This window comes from Pocillopora damicornis, chromosome 6 (assembly GCF_964200805.1).
Source record: "Pocillopora damicornis chromosome 6, jaPocDami1.2, whole genome shotgun sequence".
Classification (NCBI taxonomy): domain Eukaryota; kingdom Metazoa; phylum Cnidaria; class Anthozoa; order Scleractinia; family Pocilloporidae; genus Pocillopora; species Pocillopora damicornis.
In genome coordinates this window covers 18242501-18263345 of record NC_142675.1, presented here as the reverse complement: position 1 = coordinate 18263345, position 20845 = coordinate 18242501, and the positions used below count along the sequence as shown (strand labels likewise).

Below are 20845 nucleotides of genomic sequence, written 5' to 3'. Positions count from 1 at the left end.
ATAGTTAACATCCTTGGAACTTTTGAATCCCCCACCATAAATGAAAAGGCAAAGGCGTACCTTAAAGAAGCCTCCGCATTCATCTGCTTCGTCAGTGGTGTATATGACGGAGGAATGCATAGATAAAAGTTAATTTTATACGGTACAACAAAAGATTTTAAAAAATATATACAAACAAACCAAAAAAGTAAAAACTCACATGTTGTGGAACTTTCCCAAAAGATTCAACTTTACAGGAAGGGGGGAGTTATTATTATTTTTTTTTTGTTAACCCATTCAATTGCAAGATCTCATTGGTAATTCTCCTTCAAGTTAATGTCGGCCATACTATTCTTATGATGTTATATAGTTCAGAGAATTTGGTATTGGATCAACTAATAATCCCATAATTGATATTTTTCTATATTCTCGTCACCTACCTGCTTGATATTGCATTCATATTGTGAGGAGAAATTCTGTCTTGATCACTTGTGGGAGTGAAAGGGCTAAAATGATTTAATGGTTGCTGTCGAGACGTGATTTTCTGCAGTTGCACTTCAGTGATCGTTGTTGTCTAAAAGAGGTAGTTGTTGTCAAGGTTTTAGAACAAGATTAATTGAAAGAGCCATCCTCGGGACAAAAGGTACAGAAGGGTGTGTATCGTATAAAGGTCGACCATTGCTCGAGGTTCATCCGAAGGCACAACTCATGTTTCTTTTAACTGTTTGTGATCAGGTATAAAAAATAAATCGCATACGCCAAACAGATCAGTGCATTTCTGCACCAACGAATGAAGTCTTCGTCAACTTGTCCTCTTTTGAATTTAACCAAGTTGGATCAAGTACTGCCACAAGGGGCTTAAAAGCTTAAGAGTTGCATTATAAAGGATCTCACAGAGCGTTGGCCCGGTGAGGACCCGGAGTAACAAATCATTTAGATTTCATCAAGCAATGAGAGCAACGCACAAATCCTCGGAGAAACTTCTAATGATGCTACATGCGCTTCACTGATAAATGGTATTTCATCCATGGTTTTAAAAGGCAGTTAAACAAACTTGGAGAAGCAATGGAGGTAATTTGTCTGAGACTGATAAATCTGAAATTGAAGACTGGCTAAAGGCTTTTCTGAATGTCCATTAGGGGTTCAAACTAAGTAAACTTTGCGAAATTTCCGCCCTTCCTCGATGCTAATCAGATTGTAGAATATGAAGTCAAAGAAATTGCGAGAAAGAGTCCTGAGTAAAATGTAATGAAGGGTTTGGAACCTATGTTCCCTTACTACCAAATAAGCAACGAAGCCACATGTTTGGGAGGGGCAAATTTAGGGAGTTTCGCGGAGTCATTCTCAAATGAGGAATTTAATTGCAGATAAATTAAAAAAGTAAATAATGTCTCCCAAGTGAACTGCAGTTAAAGAAATTGCAAAGAATAACTTCAAATTGGTTATTTGTTAATTGATTTAGAGGTCAAAAGGTGATTTACACAATTAGTTTGTAGTTACAGGCTTTGCTGAATTTCTGTTGTTCGCGCTAACTCGTGATGTTCTATTTTTCAGGTGCTTTACTACCCTCTTTCACATATGGCCTATCGCAACTCTACGCGATCCTTCAGTAGTAGAGGTGATGAATTTTGTGACTGAAAGTCAGCAGTGCACGGTAGACAAAAAGCTGAACTCGACAATCAAGGCCTCAGCTGCCCGGGAATTGTCCAAATTCCTCAACTCCCCAGAACATCAGCAATATTTTACTTCGTGGTCATTAGACAATGTATCAGACGTCGGGGAATTGGAAAGTGAGAGAGGAAAATATAAAAAAAGCATCAGTGAAACGACTTCAGGAGAAGATCGAAGATTGGGAGATACAGATCATTGTTTTCTCAGAATCTCTCACTTTACTGACACAGAACCTGTTACGGTATTCCAAATGAGTTGAGCGACAGAATCAAAATGTCCAGAACTCACTTAAAGCGGATAGTGTAGCCAGCTCATCATCAACTGATCCAGCTTGAGAGAGATAGTCATTATCAGAGTCGCGGGTCCTATCTGGGTTCCCGTTGCTCCGGTAAATGGAACTATGGCTGCCAAAGAAAGGCTAGATAATGGGAGTTAAAAAAAAAAAAAAGTAAAAGATAGACAAGTGCAAGTTCATGGCGGAAGCCTCTCAAGAATATCTTACAAAGATGGCTGACAGACAACAAGTTATGTCCCTCGTCGGGGAAGAGTTTAAAACTGAAAAATTCTTGTTACAGCAGAAACGCTTACAGCAAGATGTTAGAGATTTATAGATGAAGACTTCAGATTTAAGAGGAAAGATGGCCGACTTTGGCATCAAAGAAGCAGGTACCATGGACATCAGTTGCGAGGACTTAGAATGGAAAGATGACCGAGGATCACCTCTCGGAAGTGGCTCTTTTGCTTCCGTTTATCGAGGAACCTCAAAGCTGCATGAGGAAAAGAAGCCCGTTGACGAAGCATTGAAAGTGTGAAAAAAAGGCGCTGACTAGTGGCAGTGCAATAAGCTTCCTTTCTAAAACAGACACCCTAAGGTTAGCTTATGCAGTTTTACAGTTTTTTTTTCTTTGTTCACTGCTATGTTTAGTTCACCTTTACAATCTAATGGCCTTCACGGAGCACAACTTGACACTCACCTAGTTCGCTGGCGAACTCACCCAGGATGACAGAAAAAGGGACGGCGGAGCTTATTTTAATTCAATTGAGGAGGCTTGAAAACGAGCGCCGGGGACGCTAGTTTGTAGAGGATCTGGGGCCGATTTCCTCCACAACTTTTGAAATACATTCCTCCTACGTACGTCATACAAAAAACAAAATAAAACAGGGGGCTAAAGTTGTTGTCGACTTCTGCTCACCCAAGTTTTCTGCGAATCCACTTGAGTTGCGGGCGAACTCACCCACGCTGTAAAAGAAAGTTGCAAACAAACAACTGACTCGGGTTGCGTGCGAAATCACTTAAAGATGTTACTGAAGTAACCTGACTTGCTACCGAGTTAACTTTGGTTGCCAGCAGACTCACTTATCCTAATTTGTTGGCGACTGAACCAACCTAACTTGTTAGCGAACCAAACTTAGTTGTCAGCAAACTTGGCTACTTGTTAACAAACCAACCTAAGTTGTTAGCGAACTAATCTGAGGTATTGGCGAACTCATCTGTAAGTTGTTAGCGGGCCCAACTAACTCGCTACTGCACCAACCTGAGTTATGAGCTCACCTATTTTAAGTTGTTCGCCTGCAAACCTAAGTTGGTGGCGAACAAAGCAAAGTTGAATTTTTAACGCACCATCTTGAGTTGTAAGCGAACTCACTTAAGACTTAATTGACCGAACCAACTTGTAACGTTAACGAACTAGCTTAGGACTTCAAACGAAGTAATTGTGGGTCGGTTCCCAGAGTTATCGTTGGCTAATTCCTTAAGGTCTGGTAATTCGATTTCCCTGATGCTTTCTAACGGAAAGTGAAGAGTTCTGAGTTCCTCCCAGTGTGACCATTGTACTCTCCTTTTCGTAAAGTGTTTTTACGGGTGTTATGTGTAGAGGTAATGAGCTACCGAGACTGGGACGACCAGCAAACAATTATTTCATAGCTCGATTTCTTATTGTGCCTTTTTTAGGAAGCTGATTCATCCCCTCATTGCAAAGATGTACGGCGCAACACTTCTGAAGTAGAAGGGTGAATTGAGACCAATCCTTGTCATGGAGCTCTGCAGGGAGAACTTGACGAAGCACATTTTCCGAAATCAGGACAATGTATGTGATCTCTCTAGAAAAACTTCGGCTGCAAAAAACGTGATAGGATGAGCGAAAGACATTGCCAAAGCTTTGGAATTCATACATAATAAGGGCATAATTCACAGAGATCTCAAACTGGAAACACATTGGTATGTAGGAGATAATTCGATGCGTGCACAGTGATTGAGTTCAAGGGTTCTTTCGTCCTCACACAACAGGACAATAGAAATAGCCTCTGTTGAATAGATGCTGTAATCACGATTTTTATCTATGTCAATGATAGGTAGGTGGGTGAGTGGCTGGATGGATTGATGGACTCAGATTCTGATGGACTCGGAATCTGAGTCTTACAGTCTCGCACTATGCACGACAGACTAGTCACCTGATACAATAACTTCTTTTATAAAGGGGGTAAGGTTCTAAAGAAACTGTGGTGCTGCGTGAGTGAGAGAGTAAACCAGGGTAATTTAGTGTTATCAACTGAGTTGAGAACGTAAATTGGCCACCCTAAAGAGTTATAAGGCTGACGTTTTAGCCCTTCGTCAGAGCGATTGACGAAGGGCTAAGTTCACCGATGCAGCAGCACAGTTTCTTTAGACACTTACCCCCTTTATTCATTTGTCTTTTAATTGCTGCGACCACTAACTCTTGCCTCAGAATTTTTTCAATCCAGTCGCTCTGACGAAGGGCTAACGCTCGAACGTCGGCCTTTTAACTCTTTACGGTGGCCAATTTAGGTTATAAACTCAGTTGAAAACACTAAATTACCCTGGTTTACTCTCCCACTCACGCAGCATACTAAAGAAATGAATACTTGTATATGTCATTCGTTACATTTGAGCAAGAAATGAAAAATGAAAATAGTTACTCGCACTTTGGCCCTCGGCCCTTTTTCAATTAGCTCCATTCCTAGCCAAAGGGACGAGGAGGCGTCTTTTTTTTCGAGCAACAGAGAATTCTGGGTAGATCTCACCCTGACAACCAAACGACATGACGTACTGTGCTTTACAGGCATGATACTTCTGTGACGATCCACGTGGTACAGGGTTCCAACAAGGGAATATAGACTGTTTATATTCTGCTTGTTCTAATCAGTAAAAGAAATGACATTACGAATGAATAAAGTAAACAAAAACACAAGTCAGCAACGATAAAGAGAGAAGACAAGCAAAACTTGAGCGCCATCAGAGTCTCGCCTTGAAATATCGATTTGCCTAACCTCAATTTTTGAGGACCTGCGATTTTTGGGATATAACGCTCCTCTTTGACAAACATTATAAAAAGACTAGCATTGATTGTAATCAACAAAACGTTATTCCCTGTAACTTTCTCTATGTACCTATATCTATATTTGAATAATTCTTCTCGAAATTTACCTATTGCGTGACTAGTCACGCTGACTGCCAGAAAAGCTCAGACAATGCCGACAGTGACAGGGATCTGTGTCAATGCACTACAGTAATCAGACCCCCTGTGTAAATTGGACTGTGAGAAATGAAACAAAGGTTTTGGTTTTTCCTTTTTCGCAATTCTAAAAGCTTTCTTAATCTTGAAACTGATGAAATTTTGATCATAACCGTTCAAGTTATCGATTTGCAACATGAGTGCATTACTAGACATTGACAAGATCGACGACATCATGGAGATGGCAAACACAATGGCGACACTTAAAATTCCGTCCAAAGGGCTGAAAACGTTGGACCAAATGAAAGCAAAAGTGAAAGAGACACTCCAGTCGTCAGAGAAGAAGTCAAGTTGGACGGCAAAGGAGGTGAGAACCCTACTATATCTTTTTAAAATATGGACAACCAGCAAACTCAATTTATAAACGACATTTTCAGCACAATGGCGGAATTATCTAGATGTGACCTTTAATAAATGGTAGACGCAGACCATATCGTGAAATTCAGTAACGAATTGTTGAACAATCTCTTCATGCTAACTGAGTCATCGTTTGCAATTTTATCCCATGGCGATCCATTCAATGATGGCATCTCAGAAATGAATAGTACTTGAAGAAATCTTATTCTCGTGGACGGAAATCGTTGCACTCGTCATTCACTCGCCAAATGTTTCTCTAAGTTCACAGTACGTAGAGCAATCTAAAAGGCAGCTAATTACTTATTGATACTTCCATAAACGATTCTTACAACTGGGTGTCAGCAAAATGATTAAAAATACGCAATTGGAAAGTTTTGCTTCTACTGTAAGAGTTTATCATGCATACCGCTGTCGTTAATTTAGTAGGCTTCGTTGAGCAACGATCGTGCTTTGAGGGTTCAAGTTGATAATACGGCTCCTAGAACATCGAGGATTGAAACATTTTGGAGAAATCTACTTCAATTCTGCTTTTTCCTATCGCTTTGTGGTTGTAGTTCGAAAACATGTTAACCATTTGGGAAAATGTTGACGATTGTATCAGGTTTACATTTCTTCATTTTCTTAGAAATGCTTGCATAATTTCTGTAAAATAAATGATCACGGACTTAAGAGAGTGTCTCTGTAAGAGCGGTCCGGTCGATTTTGCTTGAGACACGGATTTCGCTCGTTTCTCGTGTGTTGTAAGACATTCATATACCTATACTAAAACCACAATCAGTTTGATCGGATCTCTTTATTTTTCAGAGTTTTACGGAAATTAAATTTCACTCGAGCGAAGGCTTGTCGTGACACTTTTCAAGATTTTAATTTCATACAACTTTGGAGGACAATTTACAAAAAACTACGGAACTCAGCAAAAAACAAATACCACAGCCATGTATATTAACTCTATCTTATCTATCGAGGCGACTTTCGCAAACATCACGTGTCAATCAAGGAAACAGGGAGACTCGAATGACACCTTATCGGTTCGCCTAAATCACACACGCCAAAAACGATCAAATTCAAGATAAATTTTTGAAAAGGTGAGGCGTTCTTAACTGATCCAACTAATATAGCTAAGAAGTAGGTGCCATAGAAAAGATAACGACAGGAAAAAACTTTGCGGCCCGACCTTTACGAGAACTTTATAACTCCGTGAACTTACCTAATTTTCGGCAATCTCCAAGTTTGGCCGCCATTTTGAGGGAATTGTCAACATGAAGCGTAACCGATATAAATCAAGCAGATAGATCTAAAACCGTCAGAAATACATACGAAAGCAATTGAAATGAACTTTACTTTCAATTCAAGCGTTAAAATTTGAAATTGTTCGTTAAACTTACAATCCCCATGCGACCATTTATTCCAACAATTCAAACACTACAACTTTCTGAATTCCCCTCGTCGATTCCACCGCAAGAAATAACCTGTACCACCCAAGCTTCGACTCGAATGAGAAGTACGAATCAAGTAACATAACTGCTTCATCTTCGCGGCTATATCATGCTGGTATTTTCATTTTCCGATCGACAAGAACGGTGATCAGGAATCGATCGGTTTGTTTACCTCATAAACGTGACCGCTGACCAGCCGCTAAGTGAAAACAGCATAGCGCGGGGTGGGGTGGGTGGCGGGCTTATCGTCATAAGATATTCGAATACATGCTCCAAAAGCTCTAGGACTATCAGTATAAACAGTGAAGGCATGCTTCGTGGTACAGGCAACTTTTATTCTCATAACTTTCTCCTTTAAATTAGAACTGGTATTAATTAATAGAGTTATCAATATATTTTTAACCGGGTACCCATATAACCTTTTTGCTTGTCATCAGTGGTATAAAATAAGGTGTCTTTTCCACCAGAACCTTTTGTTTATGCCCCATTGCACGGAATGAACACTATACTTAGAATGTTTGCTCTAAGTAATTTTTTCTGTTCCCAAGAATGTATGCAAAGTGATAGAGATTTGATTCATTCCGCTGAAACGTTCTTTTAAGTTATGACGCGTGCAGGTTTTTTTCTATCAAAAGTCGCGCATGCAACACACCGGAATTGAAAATTCGTCGTAAAATTGCACGAACCTTAGAATGAGTGTAGGCAGCTTTGACTTCTGGCGAGATTAAGTGGATTGTTCAAAGGCCCCCCTGAGATTTTTTCAGGACTATAACTTAGATTTGTTAATAACTATGATAATCGTCATCATTAGCGGACGGTGCTTTTTGCTCATTGTTGTCATCATTATCGTTATCACGATGGAAGAAGTATAAAGCCGGCATGTCGCCTTACCTAGCTACACAGAAAATTGTTCTCTCTTTTGCTTCCCTTGGATCCTGGAAACTGTTACTATTAAGACGATCAACAAGAAATCCTTTATAATTATTGAAACTTTTTATGAACAGAATGTAAGAAAAAATCGGTGGAGAGAGTTTTTCGGGTATCTTATAATCTGAACGATAGTTTTAAATAAAACAAATAACACTTAATTCAATTTACCTTAGTTGTCTCGTGTTTAAAAGTGGCGTTTCTGGGGACCGTAGATTCTTCTCTGATTCTTCTTGTCTCAGACAAGACTCACTATCATCAACTTTTTTCTTGTGCTTCTTACGGCATGAGACACAGAGAGCTGAGGTAAGCGATTGCAAATTTCTCAGTTAAAGTAAAGCCCAGTAGCATCCATCAGGAATTAAAAACCGACATGCACTGTTTACTTTTATTATTCTTAATCAAATAAGGGGTGTTTTGGTCTGCAAATTTAATCATACTGGTTTATGAGAATCATACAAACTGAGGAAAACTGACCGCAAATAATTGTGAACCGTACGCATGAGTAAGTATTTTGCGTTGTCAGGTGATTTGATCTTCTACAAAAACATTATTGATTATCAATCGAGCAACATTGTACATATTTCCATCTGTAATTAAAAGCACTTACACATAGATCTATTTTTTTAACGTGATATGTACTTAAGTACCCTTCATCTAATAAAGAATTTCTTCTCTTTTCGAGCAGATATGTTACGTGACAAAAATAGATAACAGAAAATGTTACTGAAGACTACCAGATTCAACTGGAATAATAACTCCAAAAAGCTTTTGAATGTCCTGAGACATATGCAAGGTAATTACATCTCTGCCTTGGATACGCTTCCTGACACCATCATGATCAGGATACTGACATGTTACCTTTCCACTTCTCCAAAACTTCCCCAGAGTGTGGCGATGCCTATAGCAAATCCACATTTTTTTGTTTATACTCCTGAGCGAGGTTAATTGCCAAGATTAGCTCATTTTCACGTAAAAACCTCTTTAGACAGGTGGCAGCTTATCAAATGATGTTTTACTTCGTCATTGCATTCAGACAGTCGTACCAAACCACTGAAGCCACACGATGAACCAAAGTTTTTTCCATCTTTGTTATTCAAAAGGAGTCCTGAGACATAATGAACGTCTCGCTAATGAACAACTTCTTCCTGTACTTGTAATTGTTTCCAACGCGATACAAGTTCGGGAGTCTAAAGGAACTCACTATAACTTTGTATATTCGATACGATTTTAATTTCCGCGTCAGAGGAGAAGCCTATTGTAATTCGTGAGTGGTCAGTGGTTACGCTCGTGAGGTAAAGAATGGGTTTGTGACTTTCTCACTCAATCGAAAGACTCGCGTCACTCTCATGAAATGGTTGAACGGAATACTTACAGACTTCGAGCAGTCTCTTATTTTTCTTAAAGATAGTGAGGTCACGCGTATCCTGTGAGTATGGAGAAGCCGCGAGACGCGAGACTCGTATCTTGCGTCTTTGCCGCTCCACGCTCTCAGAGTTGGGCAAAGACAAGACACGTTATTTCCGGTGCGATACAATAGGTTCAATGGTTATCTCGATTATCTAAACACATTTATTTACGTGGTAAAGATTTGTTTTTAAATCTATGAACTGATGCTAGTCCTATTTGGAACGAAATGTATTTGAAATAAAAAAGAATACTAAGTAAAATAAAAGTTGTCTGCAACACGAAGCATGCCTTCGCATTAAGACTGAGAATCCTAATGTTTATCATGATACATTAATGCATATGTTCGAATGTTCCCAAAAATCTTCTGATAATCTGCTCGCACCCACCCCTCACCCCGCTCCTCGCCACTGAACCGTACTGTTTTCACTCAGCAGCTGGTCAGCGGTCACGTTTATGAGGTAAACAAACCGATCGATTCTTGATCACCGTTCTTGTCGATCGGAAAATAAAAATACCAGCGTGATATTGCCGTGAAGTTGAAGCAGTTATGTTATTTGATTCGTACTTCACATTCGAGTCGAAGCTTGGGTGGTACAGGTTATTTCTTGCGGTGGAATCGACGAGGGGAATTCAGAAAGTTGTAGTGTTTGAATTGTTGGAATAAATGGTCGCATGGGGATTGTAAGTTTAACGAACAATTTCAAATTTTAACGCTTGAATTGAAAGTAAAGTTCATTTCAATTGCTTTCGTATGTATTTCTGACGGTTTTAGATCTATCTGCTTGATTTATATCGGTTACGCTTCATGTTGACAATTCCCTCAAAATGGCGGCCAAACTTGGAGATTGCCGAAAATTAGGTAAGTTCACGGAGTTATAAAGTTCTCGTAAAGGTCGGGCCGCAAAGTTTTTTCCTGTCGTTATCTTTTCTATGGCACCTACTTTTTAGCTATATTAGTTGGATCAGTTAAGAACGCCTCACCTTTTCAAAAATTTATCTTGAATTTGATCGTTTTTGGCGTGTGTGATTTAGGCGAACCGATAAGGTGTCATTCAAGTCTCCCTGTTTCCTTGATTGACACGTGATGTTTGCGAAAGTCGCCTCGATAGATAAGATAGAGTTAATATACATGGCTGTGGTATTTGTTTTTTGCTGAGTTCCGTAGTTTTTTGTAAATTGTCCTCCAAAGTTGTATGAAATTAAAATCTTGAAAAGTGTCACGACAAGCCTTCGCTCGAGTGAAATTTAATTTCCGTAAAACTCTGAGAAATAAAGAGATCCGATCAAACTGATTGTGGTTTTAGTATAGGTACACGAATGTCTTACAACACACGAGAAACGAGCGAAATCCGTGCCTCAAGCAAAATCGACCGGACCGCTCTTACCGGAGACACTCTCTTAAAGCCTGGAGTGAGCCGATACTTTTATACGGTCAAAGGAAGCCACAGATGCGTTATACTATTTGTAATCGTCAGCGAAGAGTTGTAGTCCTTTCCTGCTATGGCTAAACATCAAAAATTGTTTTTGTTCACACAATACATGCATATTTACCTAAGTAATCATGGGTAACGTACCGCAAACAATAGCTATCGATGGTTGCACTGCGGATTTCAAAAATGACTTTAAAACGGTTAAATTAACCAATTAGGCTGAAAAGTAATAATTAATTTACAGAGGCGAATGTTGATGCACAGCATTTGTTTCATTTTGTGCCATTTATCAGGCCTTTTCAGTGTTGACGGAGGCAAAGAAAGAAGACGAGAGAAAACGAGCAACCTTGCTCGGTTTCTACGAACGCACAGATGATTGCTTGCAAAGTATGGATGGAAAAGTTCATAACCTTTTAGAACAGAACATCGGGAACCTCAAGGAAAAAATCGCTTCCCACGAACAAAATCTGCTGAAAAAGGAGTACATTGTTCTTGTTGCAGGTTTGTTATAAATAAATAGTTTGACCGCCACTGCTTTGAAATTTTAGTTTCACCAACGTCCTCAACCAATAGACTTAAATTCAAGACTGACAAAGAAAAGAAGGCTTCATTCAGCTATTCTACTAATCCAACCTCAGCTAATTAGAAAGCTAGTGATCGAGCCATGAAGTAGAATAAAACTATATTTCTTTTAGGTTATTACACTCAGTATATTTCATCCTCTCTTAATTGAGCTTTCGTGTAATATACTCCCTTAAGTTATATTTACCCTTAATACCTTAAGATCAGTTTGCATATTCCCCATACTGTTCTCTATACATTTCCTAAGGTACTGACAAGGAGACTTTGTTTAACAATCATGAGCTCTTTTACTTGATGATCATTTCCTTAATTCCCATGACCTGAATATGTGAGTCAGAGGTGATCTTGTAAGGAGAAATTAGATGCTTGTCACTCTTAGTGGTTAAAGGGTTTATAAAGGGAACTTTATCCCTAATATCTTCTAATCAAACTTGACAGTCACACGAACACTTTTTTAATTCTACGGAAACCCTGAATCTCACAACATTTAACTATTATTAATGGACTAAAGACCACTCATTCAATTATCAAATTTGCTACTTGGTTCTTGTGTGTTGTAAGGGGCTCCACTGACCTGTCCTTTCATCTCACGACTTTTCCCAAACATCCTATTCTTAGTACACAGGCCCCCCCATTCAAACCAGGTTGCAGCTGAACTTGGCCAGCCTGGTTGATAATTAAGTACAACACACTTGTGAAAAAATGAGGGGACAAAGTGGGAATCTGCTGGTCCAGACCAACTAACACTATTTATTGATGGTTCCTCTAACGGAAGTCTGTCTTTTGAACGTGGCACATAATATGGCCGACCTCGAGCTGCTAACTGGGTGAAAGCTATATAATTGTGGACAGCAAGAGGAATAGTTTTTTTAAAGAAAACGAATTAGAAGAAGAAGGGGGAATGGTGTTTTGTTTGGGATTTCTGGTGGAAATGACCGGGGAAGTAGATTCTCTTGTTCGACGTAACTTAAGTAGAATCGACCCATTCTTAACATGTTTTTTTCGTTCCTCTCTCTCTATTTTCACCTGTTGATACTTACAGGCGAAACAAGTTCAGGAAAGAGTACTTTGTTAAATCTTATCCTTGGAGAGCAGCTTCTTCCTTACTCCGTTCTGAGTACCACATCCACCATCTGTGAACTAAGATATGGAGATACACCAAAGCTGGTGGCGCACTTTAAAAACAAAGAATTAGGGGATACCACAAAGACTGTCGTCTTAGACGAGCCATCTGAAGCCTCAGAGCAGAGTTACCTTCAACAGATTTCCGAATTCGTCCACCTAAAGACTGACAGAGAAAAGGGCTCAGATTACGAAAAGATTGAGTTGTTTTGGCCACACAATCTATTGAAGGTTAGAAATGAGCAAGCTCAGTAATTATTCGGTCTCTAAGAATTGACCTCAAGAAACATATTGTCGATGTCAGCAAGCTTAAGAATGTTCGTGCATGAATGTATTTTATGATTTATAACTGTCTTTTATATTCCTTTATAACTGAAATTGATATAAGGGATGTTAGAGAAATTTAGTCTCCAAATTCCTAACTTTTCCCAAATCATTTGCCATTCTGCAAAGTAACTCCTTGCACACGTTGTTATTTGGAATTTTTCTTGGTTTTTGTCGCTATTTTGTCATAAGAACTGATTGTTGACATCTCAGTTGGTTGTTGACATCTCAAATGAATAGTTACACACATCTCTTTTGATGTATCACTAATAATTGAGTGATAGCAGTATCGACTGAAAGTCACGTCCGACTAAATTCTGATGATAAATTCGGCTAAGGATGTCAAAATGTCACTTAAAAGGAGCAGATATAGAGGACGTTAGATTGAGAGTTGAGAATAATCCGGACTTAATCTCGCTCTGTGATTGGTCCAGAAAACCAATGCCAATTCAGTAACCAATCACATTCAAAATTAAAACCGATCGCAACTGACTTGCGTTTTCCCCTGAAAAGAGTTGTTCGCTTGTTTTTTCTTTGGGTTCTCTGATTGATTGTTGTGATTACTTTGAGTTTGGTCTTATGACAACCAATCGAAACGCACTCTAGAGAGGGATCCCTAAGGTCAAAGGTCAAATCGCATGTGTGATCTGCGGATTATGAAATGAAAATGAAAGGGATCTTCGCAGTAATGAACACTACTTAACCAGTAGTGAAAATATGGTATCAAAAAAATTTAGGCCTGTGCAGAGCGTGAAATTAATTTTTTTTCTGATAGCCACTTAGCTCCTAAATTTTTCAAAGTGGGAGACAATTCAAAAGAAGTTGGTCGCCATTTTTAAAGACAAACAAAACCTTTTTTTAACGATGTCAGCGTTCTAGATAGACCCTCCAAAATAAAGTTAGGTGAAAGATCTCTAACGTGCTACAAATTGGACACTAGGATGGATGAATTACAACCCTCAAGGTCACCAAAGTCCAAGATGGTGTCTAGTCATCGATTTAGATGCATGTGCTGCGTTTTGGAAACAAACTTTATGAGGAAGTTTGCAGCGGCTTTATCTTTGCAAATCCTTTTGATTCACTTTATCTCTAGTTAAGGTTATGATGAAGCATTCTAGTCGCCATTTTGGCGACTAATTTCAGGATTTGTTCGCCAAAGTGAAAAATTTAGTCCCAGTGGCGCCTGTAGTAGACGCAATTTCACGCCCTGCTGTATGGGATTTGAAGATCGAAGATCGAAGCAAAGATCGCTTTCGTATTCAATATTTTGCTAGTGACATCTCATATTTTACGTGTCTTTTAGGAAAATATCGTAATTGTCGACAGTCCAGGAATTGGCGAATCTACCATCATGGATGACATTGTAAAGGAGTACCTTCCAGAAGCTTTCGCATTTATTTACGTCATCAACAGTGAAAACGCCGGTGGAATACAGCGAGATAGGGTAAGGCACTTTAAAATGCGAAATGCCTTCTCATTGCAAAAATAATTAAAGGAATAATGTGCTGCAAGACTCTTATAATTTTTTGAATCCTCTATTTTAAAGATGTGTAAGACTAACTTAACTGTTCAAAACTTTTCGTCAAATGAGCTAGAAAAAGGAACATAACGAACGTGAGTTGCTCCTGTAGAGCGGTTACGCGAGGCATGAAAGCCTTTAAAAAAAGGTAACGCCTAAACTAGCCAAAAAGAGTCGACAAATAGCTAATTCTGTGTCTTTGCCTTCAGGTAGAAAAGCTTATCGAACACGCCAGACAGATATCTCTTGAAAAACAAAGGGAATCTTCCTCAAATTGTGCCCTATTCGTTTGCAACAAGTGGGACCAGGTGCCGTCAGAAGAATCTGACGAAGTTAAGAACTATGTAGTGACGAAGCTCACGCAGTGCTGGCCTTCTTTAGATCCAAAATCTCAGATCATTTATATGTCAGCAAAAGAAGCCAGTGAAGCTCAGAAGCTTGGAGTGGTCACGGAGGAGTTTGCTGAACTAATGAATGGTATCAAGTCCATGGTGTTGAAAAGTATTGAAGCAAGACTACAGATTCAGTGGAGGTAAATTGCTTTAAATCCTTAGCGACAGAATTATTATTCAAGAAGTTGCATCTCAGTTGAAAATGTCGTTTTAGTTCTGAGAATTGGAATGAAAAATATCCTTATTTTGATTGGCTGCGCGAAATGTATTTTTCAGGCAACAAAAGGCATAAGCCAAGGTAATAAAGTGCATAAAATGTTAACTCAGTGCGAAAAAAGCAAGAAACACTTCAGCCTGGCTTTGAATGAATAAATATAGTGACGAAGTATAAAAGACAATTGAAAAAATTTCCTTTATTCTCAGGTGGCTTGACTATCTTCTTGCACGTATGGCCCTCCACACGAAAGCGTTCATTCGTAATTCGTCCGAAGATCGTAAAAATGTGATAGATAGAATGAAGTTTATCACTGACCGCCTCCAAAGTATAGAGAGGCAGCAAGGTACAGTAAGCAAAGAGCTGCAGTCATACCTCGAAAACAAGACAGACCACGCTGTGAGTACACTGTCCAGATACCTTAAGTCTCCAGAAGTTATTGAGCAGTTTTCTTTGTGGACACTAGATGACGTTCCAAATACTGAAGAAAGCTGGGAACTGACAAAGAATTACATCCAAAAGGCGCTGATGAGGCGACTTCAAGAAAAGATTGAGGAATGGGAAGAAAAGAACCATATCTTTTCCGATGCTCGCGCCTCTTTGATTCGATACTTTCAGGAGAGGTTCAGCTACGTCGAAGGTCAACTTCGGATGCTGGAGGGCTCAGTCCTAGCCGGAGATGCTGTCGGCTCAGGAAGTGACCCACTGGCATCGGATGACTTTAGCGTCGCCGAAAAAGTCATCATCGGGGTCACAAGTCCAATTTGGGTTCCAGTTGGCCTGGTTGTCCTGGTGGTCAGTGTCCCGGTAGTTGGCGCCATAGCAGTTAAAGAGAAGTTGGAAAACTGGAATAAAATAAGACAGTACAACAAAGACAAGTGTGCCTTTATGGCGAAAGCTTCCCAAGAATATCTGAATGAAGCAGCTGAAGAACAGCATCTAAAGTCGTACGTGATGGAACAGCTTAAAGAAGCTCAGGTTTGTCTTAAGCAGGTCTTAGAACGGATCCCTCAGCTCATAGAAGAGGACAAAATGTTGTGTCAACAATTGAGAGATGAGAACCGTTCTAAGAAAGAAGTAGAAGATTTCTACCAACCGCTACACGAGCGGAATGTAAAAATAAGGGATGAGATGGCCCTGTTTGGCATTAAAGAGGTTCGCACCATGGACATCAGTTGCGACGATTTGGAGTGGCAAGAGTATGCACCTCTTGGAAAAGGAGCATTTGCTGCTGTTTATCGAGGAAAATTGAAGATGCGAGGAAAGGATAAACCTGTAGATGTTGCTGTGAAAGTGTGGAACGAGGAGCTCAACGAAGATACTGCTAGTGGCATTCTTTCTGAAGCAGAGATACTCAGGTTGGTTTTATTATTTTATGGATCTTGAAATGTTTATTGTTTATGAAAGAAGACCCAACCTACCTAAAACCTTGGGGAAGCACTAAATATATTCTGGCCGGTAGCCAATAAGATAATTTCTTAATCGTAAAATTCTTTTCTGTCCATGGATCTCATCGTAATAAGGGGATTTCTTTTAATTACAGGATATTTTTTTGACGCTTTCAGAACACCCAGAATCTAGGCACAGAATTTAAGGCACATCGGGATATTAATTAGAAAAACCTTTACGGGGAGACATATCACCATTCATTTTCCCAACAATTCATCACCCTTACAACTCTTAAGTTGGACTAGTGTCTAATTGCTCCTTACATCATCACCGCTGAATCAAGCATAAGGTCATGAAAATAAGGGAAATGATTACCAATAGAAGAACTCTTGATTGATAACCAAAATTTTCTTGTCAGTATTAGAAAATGTTTGGATGACAGCATAGAGAATAAGCATACTGTTTTATGATTGTAAGTTGTTTTACGGTACATTTTTTTTATGTAGGAAACTGAATTATCCCTTCATTGTAAAGTTCTATGGTACAGCACTGCGCAAGGAAGGGGAGCGGCTGAAAGCAATACTGGTGATGGAGCTCTGCAAGGAAAACTTGAGGCACATTTTTCGGCATGAAGGTAATATACCTGGAAAGTCATCAACTGCTACAGCTGCGAGAGATGTGATCGGATGGGCAAAAGATATCGCCAATGCTTTGGAATACATCCACAGACAAGGTATCGTTCACAGAGATCTCAAGCTGGAAAATATATTGGTGAGTTAAAAATTCGGACTAACGGTTATCGTGACTATTTATAATTATAATCATCTTCTTCCTTCGAGACTCATCTCGCACTTCATCAAATCCTAATTCGCTCGCTTTCACCCAGTTTCACTATGTCTTGCCTTCTTTTAAGAGGTCTCGTCTGTTTCGGGTTCCACTTCGAGAAACCTTCAATATTGTAAGCCCTCGGTTTCTACAGGACAATTTTTCTTAATGGAAATCACAAGCGGTTAAAATGTTTATCGTTTTATCGAAAACTAACATAAACAAAACTGATTCAACTTAGAGGGGTTAAAAATTTGTATTAAAACTGGTTATGATGCGTTTCAAGGATATTTTGAAAATAGAGACAGATTTTTAAAAAAAAATTTAATAACAGCGCCTGATTCATCTCTGTTCGGCCTTTCCTGACGACTACCCTTTTTTTAATATGACTTAATTTTTTAACAGTCGAAATTTTTTGACTTTGGTATTAGAAATATATCAATTTCCATGGAATTTATCTAATTTTCCCACAGCTGTCGCAAGAAAATATTGTCAAAGTAGCCGATGTCGGTGTTTCTAAAGAGGCCAAAGCGATTACGGGTACCATGGCGGGAACTCCTTTGTATCTCGCTCCTGAAGTGATCAAGTCCCGTTTGTACGATTACAAAGCAGACATCTACAGCTTCGGTATAATGCTCTGGGAGATGTGGTATGGTATCAGAGCCCTTTTTGACGTGGGAGGAAATGTGCATGAGTTTTTTGAAAAAGTTGATGAGGGTGTAAGACCTAAACATGTCCGAGGCTCGAAAAAGCCTCCACCTTGTTGGCAAGAGCTGATGCAGCGTTGCTGGGACGAAAAACCTGATAATCGACCAGATGCGAGCGAGTGTTACGAGAAGTTGGCTGAGCTCTATCAGGAATTTGGCGCACCATCCTCATAAACACTGGTTATTAGGCAACCACCTTGAACGTATTTACTTTTCAAGTGGAGACTGTTTTGGAGTAATAGTGATTCAGAGTGTTTTAAGATATCCCATATGACTGTTATAAAAAGTAGGTTAGCCTCACCCGCGCCAATTTTCTCTTGGTCCGTACATCATAGAAACCTATTCTGGTCTTAATCAGTGTTGATGCTAAGGACTTCTATCGAGATCAGTGTCATTTTGGATGATTCAGGAAAGGCTTAATTAAGCGCACAGGTGTAGGTGGCTCCTTTGTTGCTCGTCTGTCAGATGATCTTTTGTTACGGTACAGGGTTGTTAGCCCACTGCCCTTCCCTGAACCTAAAAGTGGCTTCGTTAGGGATGAAAATTAAAACAAGAAGTGTATGAAATACATAGATACTTACGCAGTGAGTTGACGGAATGTAGGAGCGGTGTATGGTAGGTCTCTAATTCTCTGCAGGATGGTTGTTGAAATATGTATACTATTCTTATGTTCTGGTACTCTTTAGACCCTCAGACCTTGCAAGCGAAAAAGAGACTCGAAAAAGTCTTAATCAAGAAAGAGAGAGAGAAAGAGATAGGCGACCGTTCTCTTATATTAAAAAGGCACAGTCCAGTCATATTGTCATAGTATCGTTAACTGGAACACACATACAACAGTTTCAATGATTTGGTAGATTTCTTTTAATAAGAGTTGGTTACCATGTGTATCAATCTCTTTACAACTTATTTTTTTGGGGCGTTTATCAAATAGTTGACTTGTTACTATTTTGAACGAAGAACAACAAGAATATTCTAAAGGCAAATGTTGTTCTTTCAGCTTGTATGAAAGCTTTTTGCCGGATTTTAGAGTTAGTTTTACCATCTGGTTAAGACACTTGTGATCGTTTACTCCTAGAAGATTTCGTAGAGAGCATTCTGCTTTTTTAAATATTAAGACTAAACATAATGCTGGAAGGTCAGATATCACATATCTACGTCTAAAGAAATCACAGAGATGGAGTTGTAAGCACAATCAAAGTGCTCTGTGACCTTGTGTGAAAAGTGAAATTTACTGTCTATATTTGTAAATATTGGAAAATCAAGGCAATACTGTCTTAATGAAAACATTAAGGATCCCCTCTTTATCAAATGAGACAAACGGGAATGAGTTTTGATAAGCCTATACTGCCACCGTCATTTTGGATTTCCGCCTGGGTAGATTTTGGTCACGTGCTAAGCACCGCGTAATCAAGAATAAGATAGAATCTCATTTCAGGCCTATTTATCAATTTTTTGGAGTATAACTTTTGCATTTCAAATTTTCTTGAAACTTGAAAGAAAATTGTTCTTTAAAAATTCACTGAAAATCGGTAGCCAAAATTATTTGTTTAAGTGTTATTTGATTTTCTTGTTAACCTGTAATTTCGTCAGTCGCCGGCACCTTTTGTTGCTTCACACAGAAAAAACACACGATACGGAATGTAATGATCGATTTTGTCCCCAATTTCACGCCATAACAGAAAAAGCTTATGAACACCTGTAAAATCCGAACGCTTCGGAGTAAGTGATATTTTTAATGAATCTTCGGGTTGTTTTCAAGTTCAAGGATTGTAAATTACAATTTTATGAAAAACGAAGGTTGTTCTCTTATTTCAGTGTGAATCCTCGCACGCCTGACAGTCGCTGGCACCGCTTGTTGCAACCAAAGCGAAAAAAAATTAAACACTTTCTTACGAGATTAGCTCACCATAAATGCGTATTTTTTAAGGGTTCTGAGCGTTTGCAGGCGGTAATGAGTGCTCTTACAAGCAGTAGATCATACCGGTTACCACCTGATAAGGAGAACCCTGTGTGGAACCCTATTTGGAAACCTTAGGCGACGTCTCCTTTTCAAAATTACGTTTAAACCCACCACTATTCTTAGCAACAAAGGTCGCCATTTCGTTTGTTTAGTACTCGCCAAAAACTATCAAATGCACTCAAAAGCCTAAAATTGAAAAAACGTTTACAGGAAGCGACCAATCGAGCGAGTGAGGGAGTGCCATTCTCCACATCATATCTACAACTCACTCTTACGCATGCGCGCAATTCACGAGTTAAAAGGGTCAAATGACGTGAAAAGAAGTTCCCTTGGAAGGTATTTCAATACTGAGTAGCGTACATTTTCATGACGGAATTGTGTGATAAAACTTGGGAAGAGAAAACAAAGTCCCATAAATATAGTGTCTAATAAAGCTTTTTCACCACCGGTCGCTGGTCTTGTTGTCGGTGGTCTGTCGCTTTAGTGTCAGCCAACTGCCGACAGTTGGCAGACTTTCGGTGGAGGGGAAGCTGTTCTTCACAATTAACTAATTTTTTGGAGAACCACACAACACGATGATGTCTACGAGGCGTTCCTTTCCACGTGTAAACCCCATGTGAAATAATTTGCTACTGTCTGAAATGGACAAAAAAATTTAACTCTAGAAATTTTTTAATTTTGTAAAATGAGAAAAAGGCTTCGTTTCTATTTTTTACTTGTAATTCATCTTGATTTAAACCCACCCACTGAAATAGTTGGGGAAATTTCACTTCCATATTTATTTGACTTTCTTTACTCGCTGCATCTTGATTTAACAACTCCGTAAGCCCCTTTCACTTCCTACAGTCCTGCAAGCGCTTTCAGATTGCTGCGATTTCATAGCAATCAGCGACCAACCAATCTCGATATTTTAAAGAGTCCCGCTTTTAAATTTTGTATACTTCTTCTCCTTCTACTCTATTGCTCCTCAACTTCGATCCTCTTTGTATGATTTAGCAAAGGGTGAAGGTAGGTATATGATGATAAATGATTTGATATCCATAAAACTCATCATGCAGACTTGATACT

At 39.2% G+C, this 20845-nt stretch overlaps 1 protein-coding gene and 1 long non-coding RNA gene across 6 annotated transcripts in view; one reads left to right on the top strand and one right to left on the bottom strand.

Annotated features, from left to right (window-relative positions):
• Positions 1-7159, bottom strand: part of LOC149044286 (uncharacterized) — a 30487-nt gene extending 23328 nt beyond the window's left edge. Inside the window, exons 1-4 of one of the 5 annotated variants that reach the window (XR_016188044.1) lie at positions 6926-7159; positions 6748-6834; positions 4588-4806; positions 1408-3765 (exon numbers count right to left, since the gene is read on the bottom strand). This is a non-coding gene — a long non-coding RNA (uncharacterized LOC149044286). Of the gene's footprint in view, positions 1-1407; positions 3766-4587; positions 4807-6747 lie in introns of those variants that run through there. The other 4 variants (XR_016188042.1, XR_016188043.1, XR_016188046.1 and 1 more) reach the window with 4 other exon arrangements.
• Positions 5130-19126, top strand: LOC113682098 (uncharacterized). Its single transcript, XM_089210949.1, has 8 exons — positions 5130-5490; positions 11037-11244; positions 12368-12678; positions 14075-14215; positions 14500-14822; positions 15106-16254; positions 16792-17056; positions 17584-19126. The coding sequence occupies exons 1-8, from the start codon at positions 5320-5322 to the stop codon at positions 17989-17991; spliced, it is 2976 nt and encodes a 991-aa protein (XP_089067075.1). The 5' UTR covers positions 5130-5319; the 3' UTR covers positions 17992-19126.
• Positions 19127-20845: the final 1719 nt, after the last annotated feature.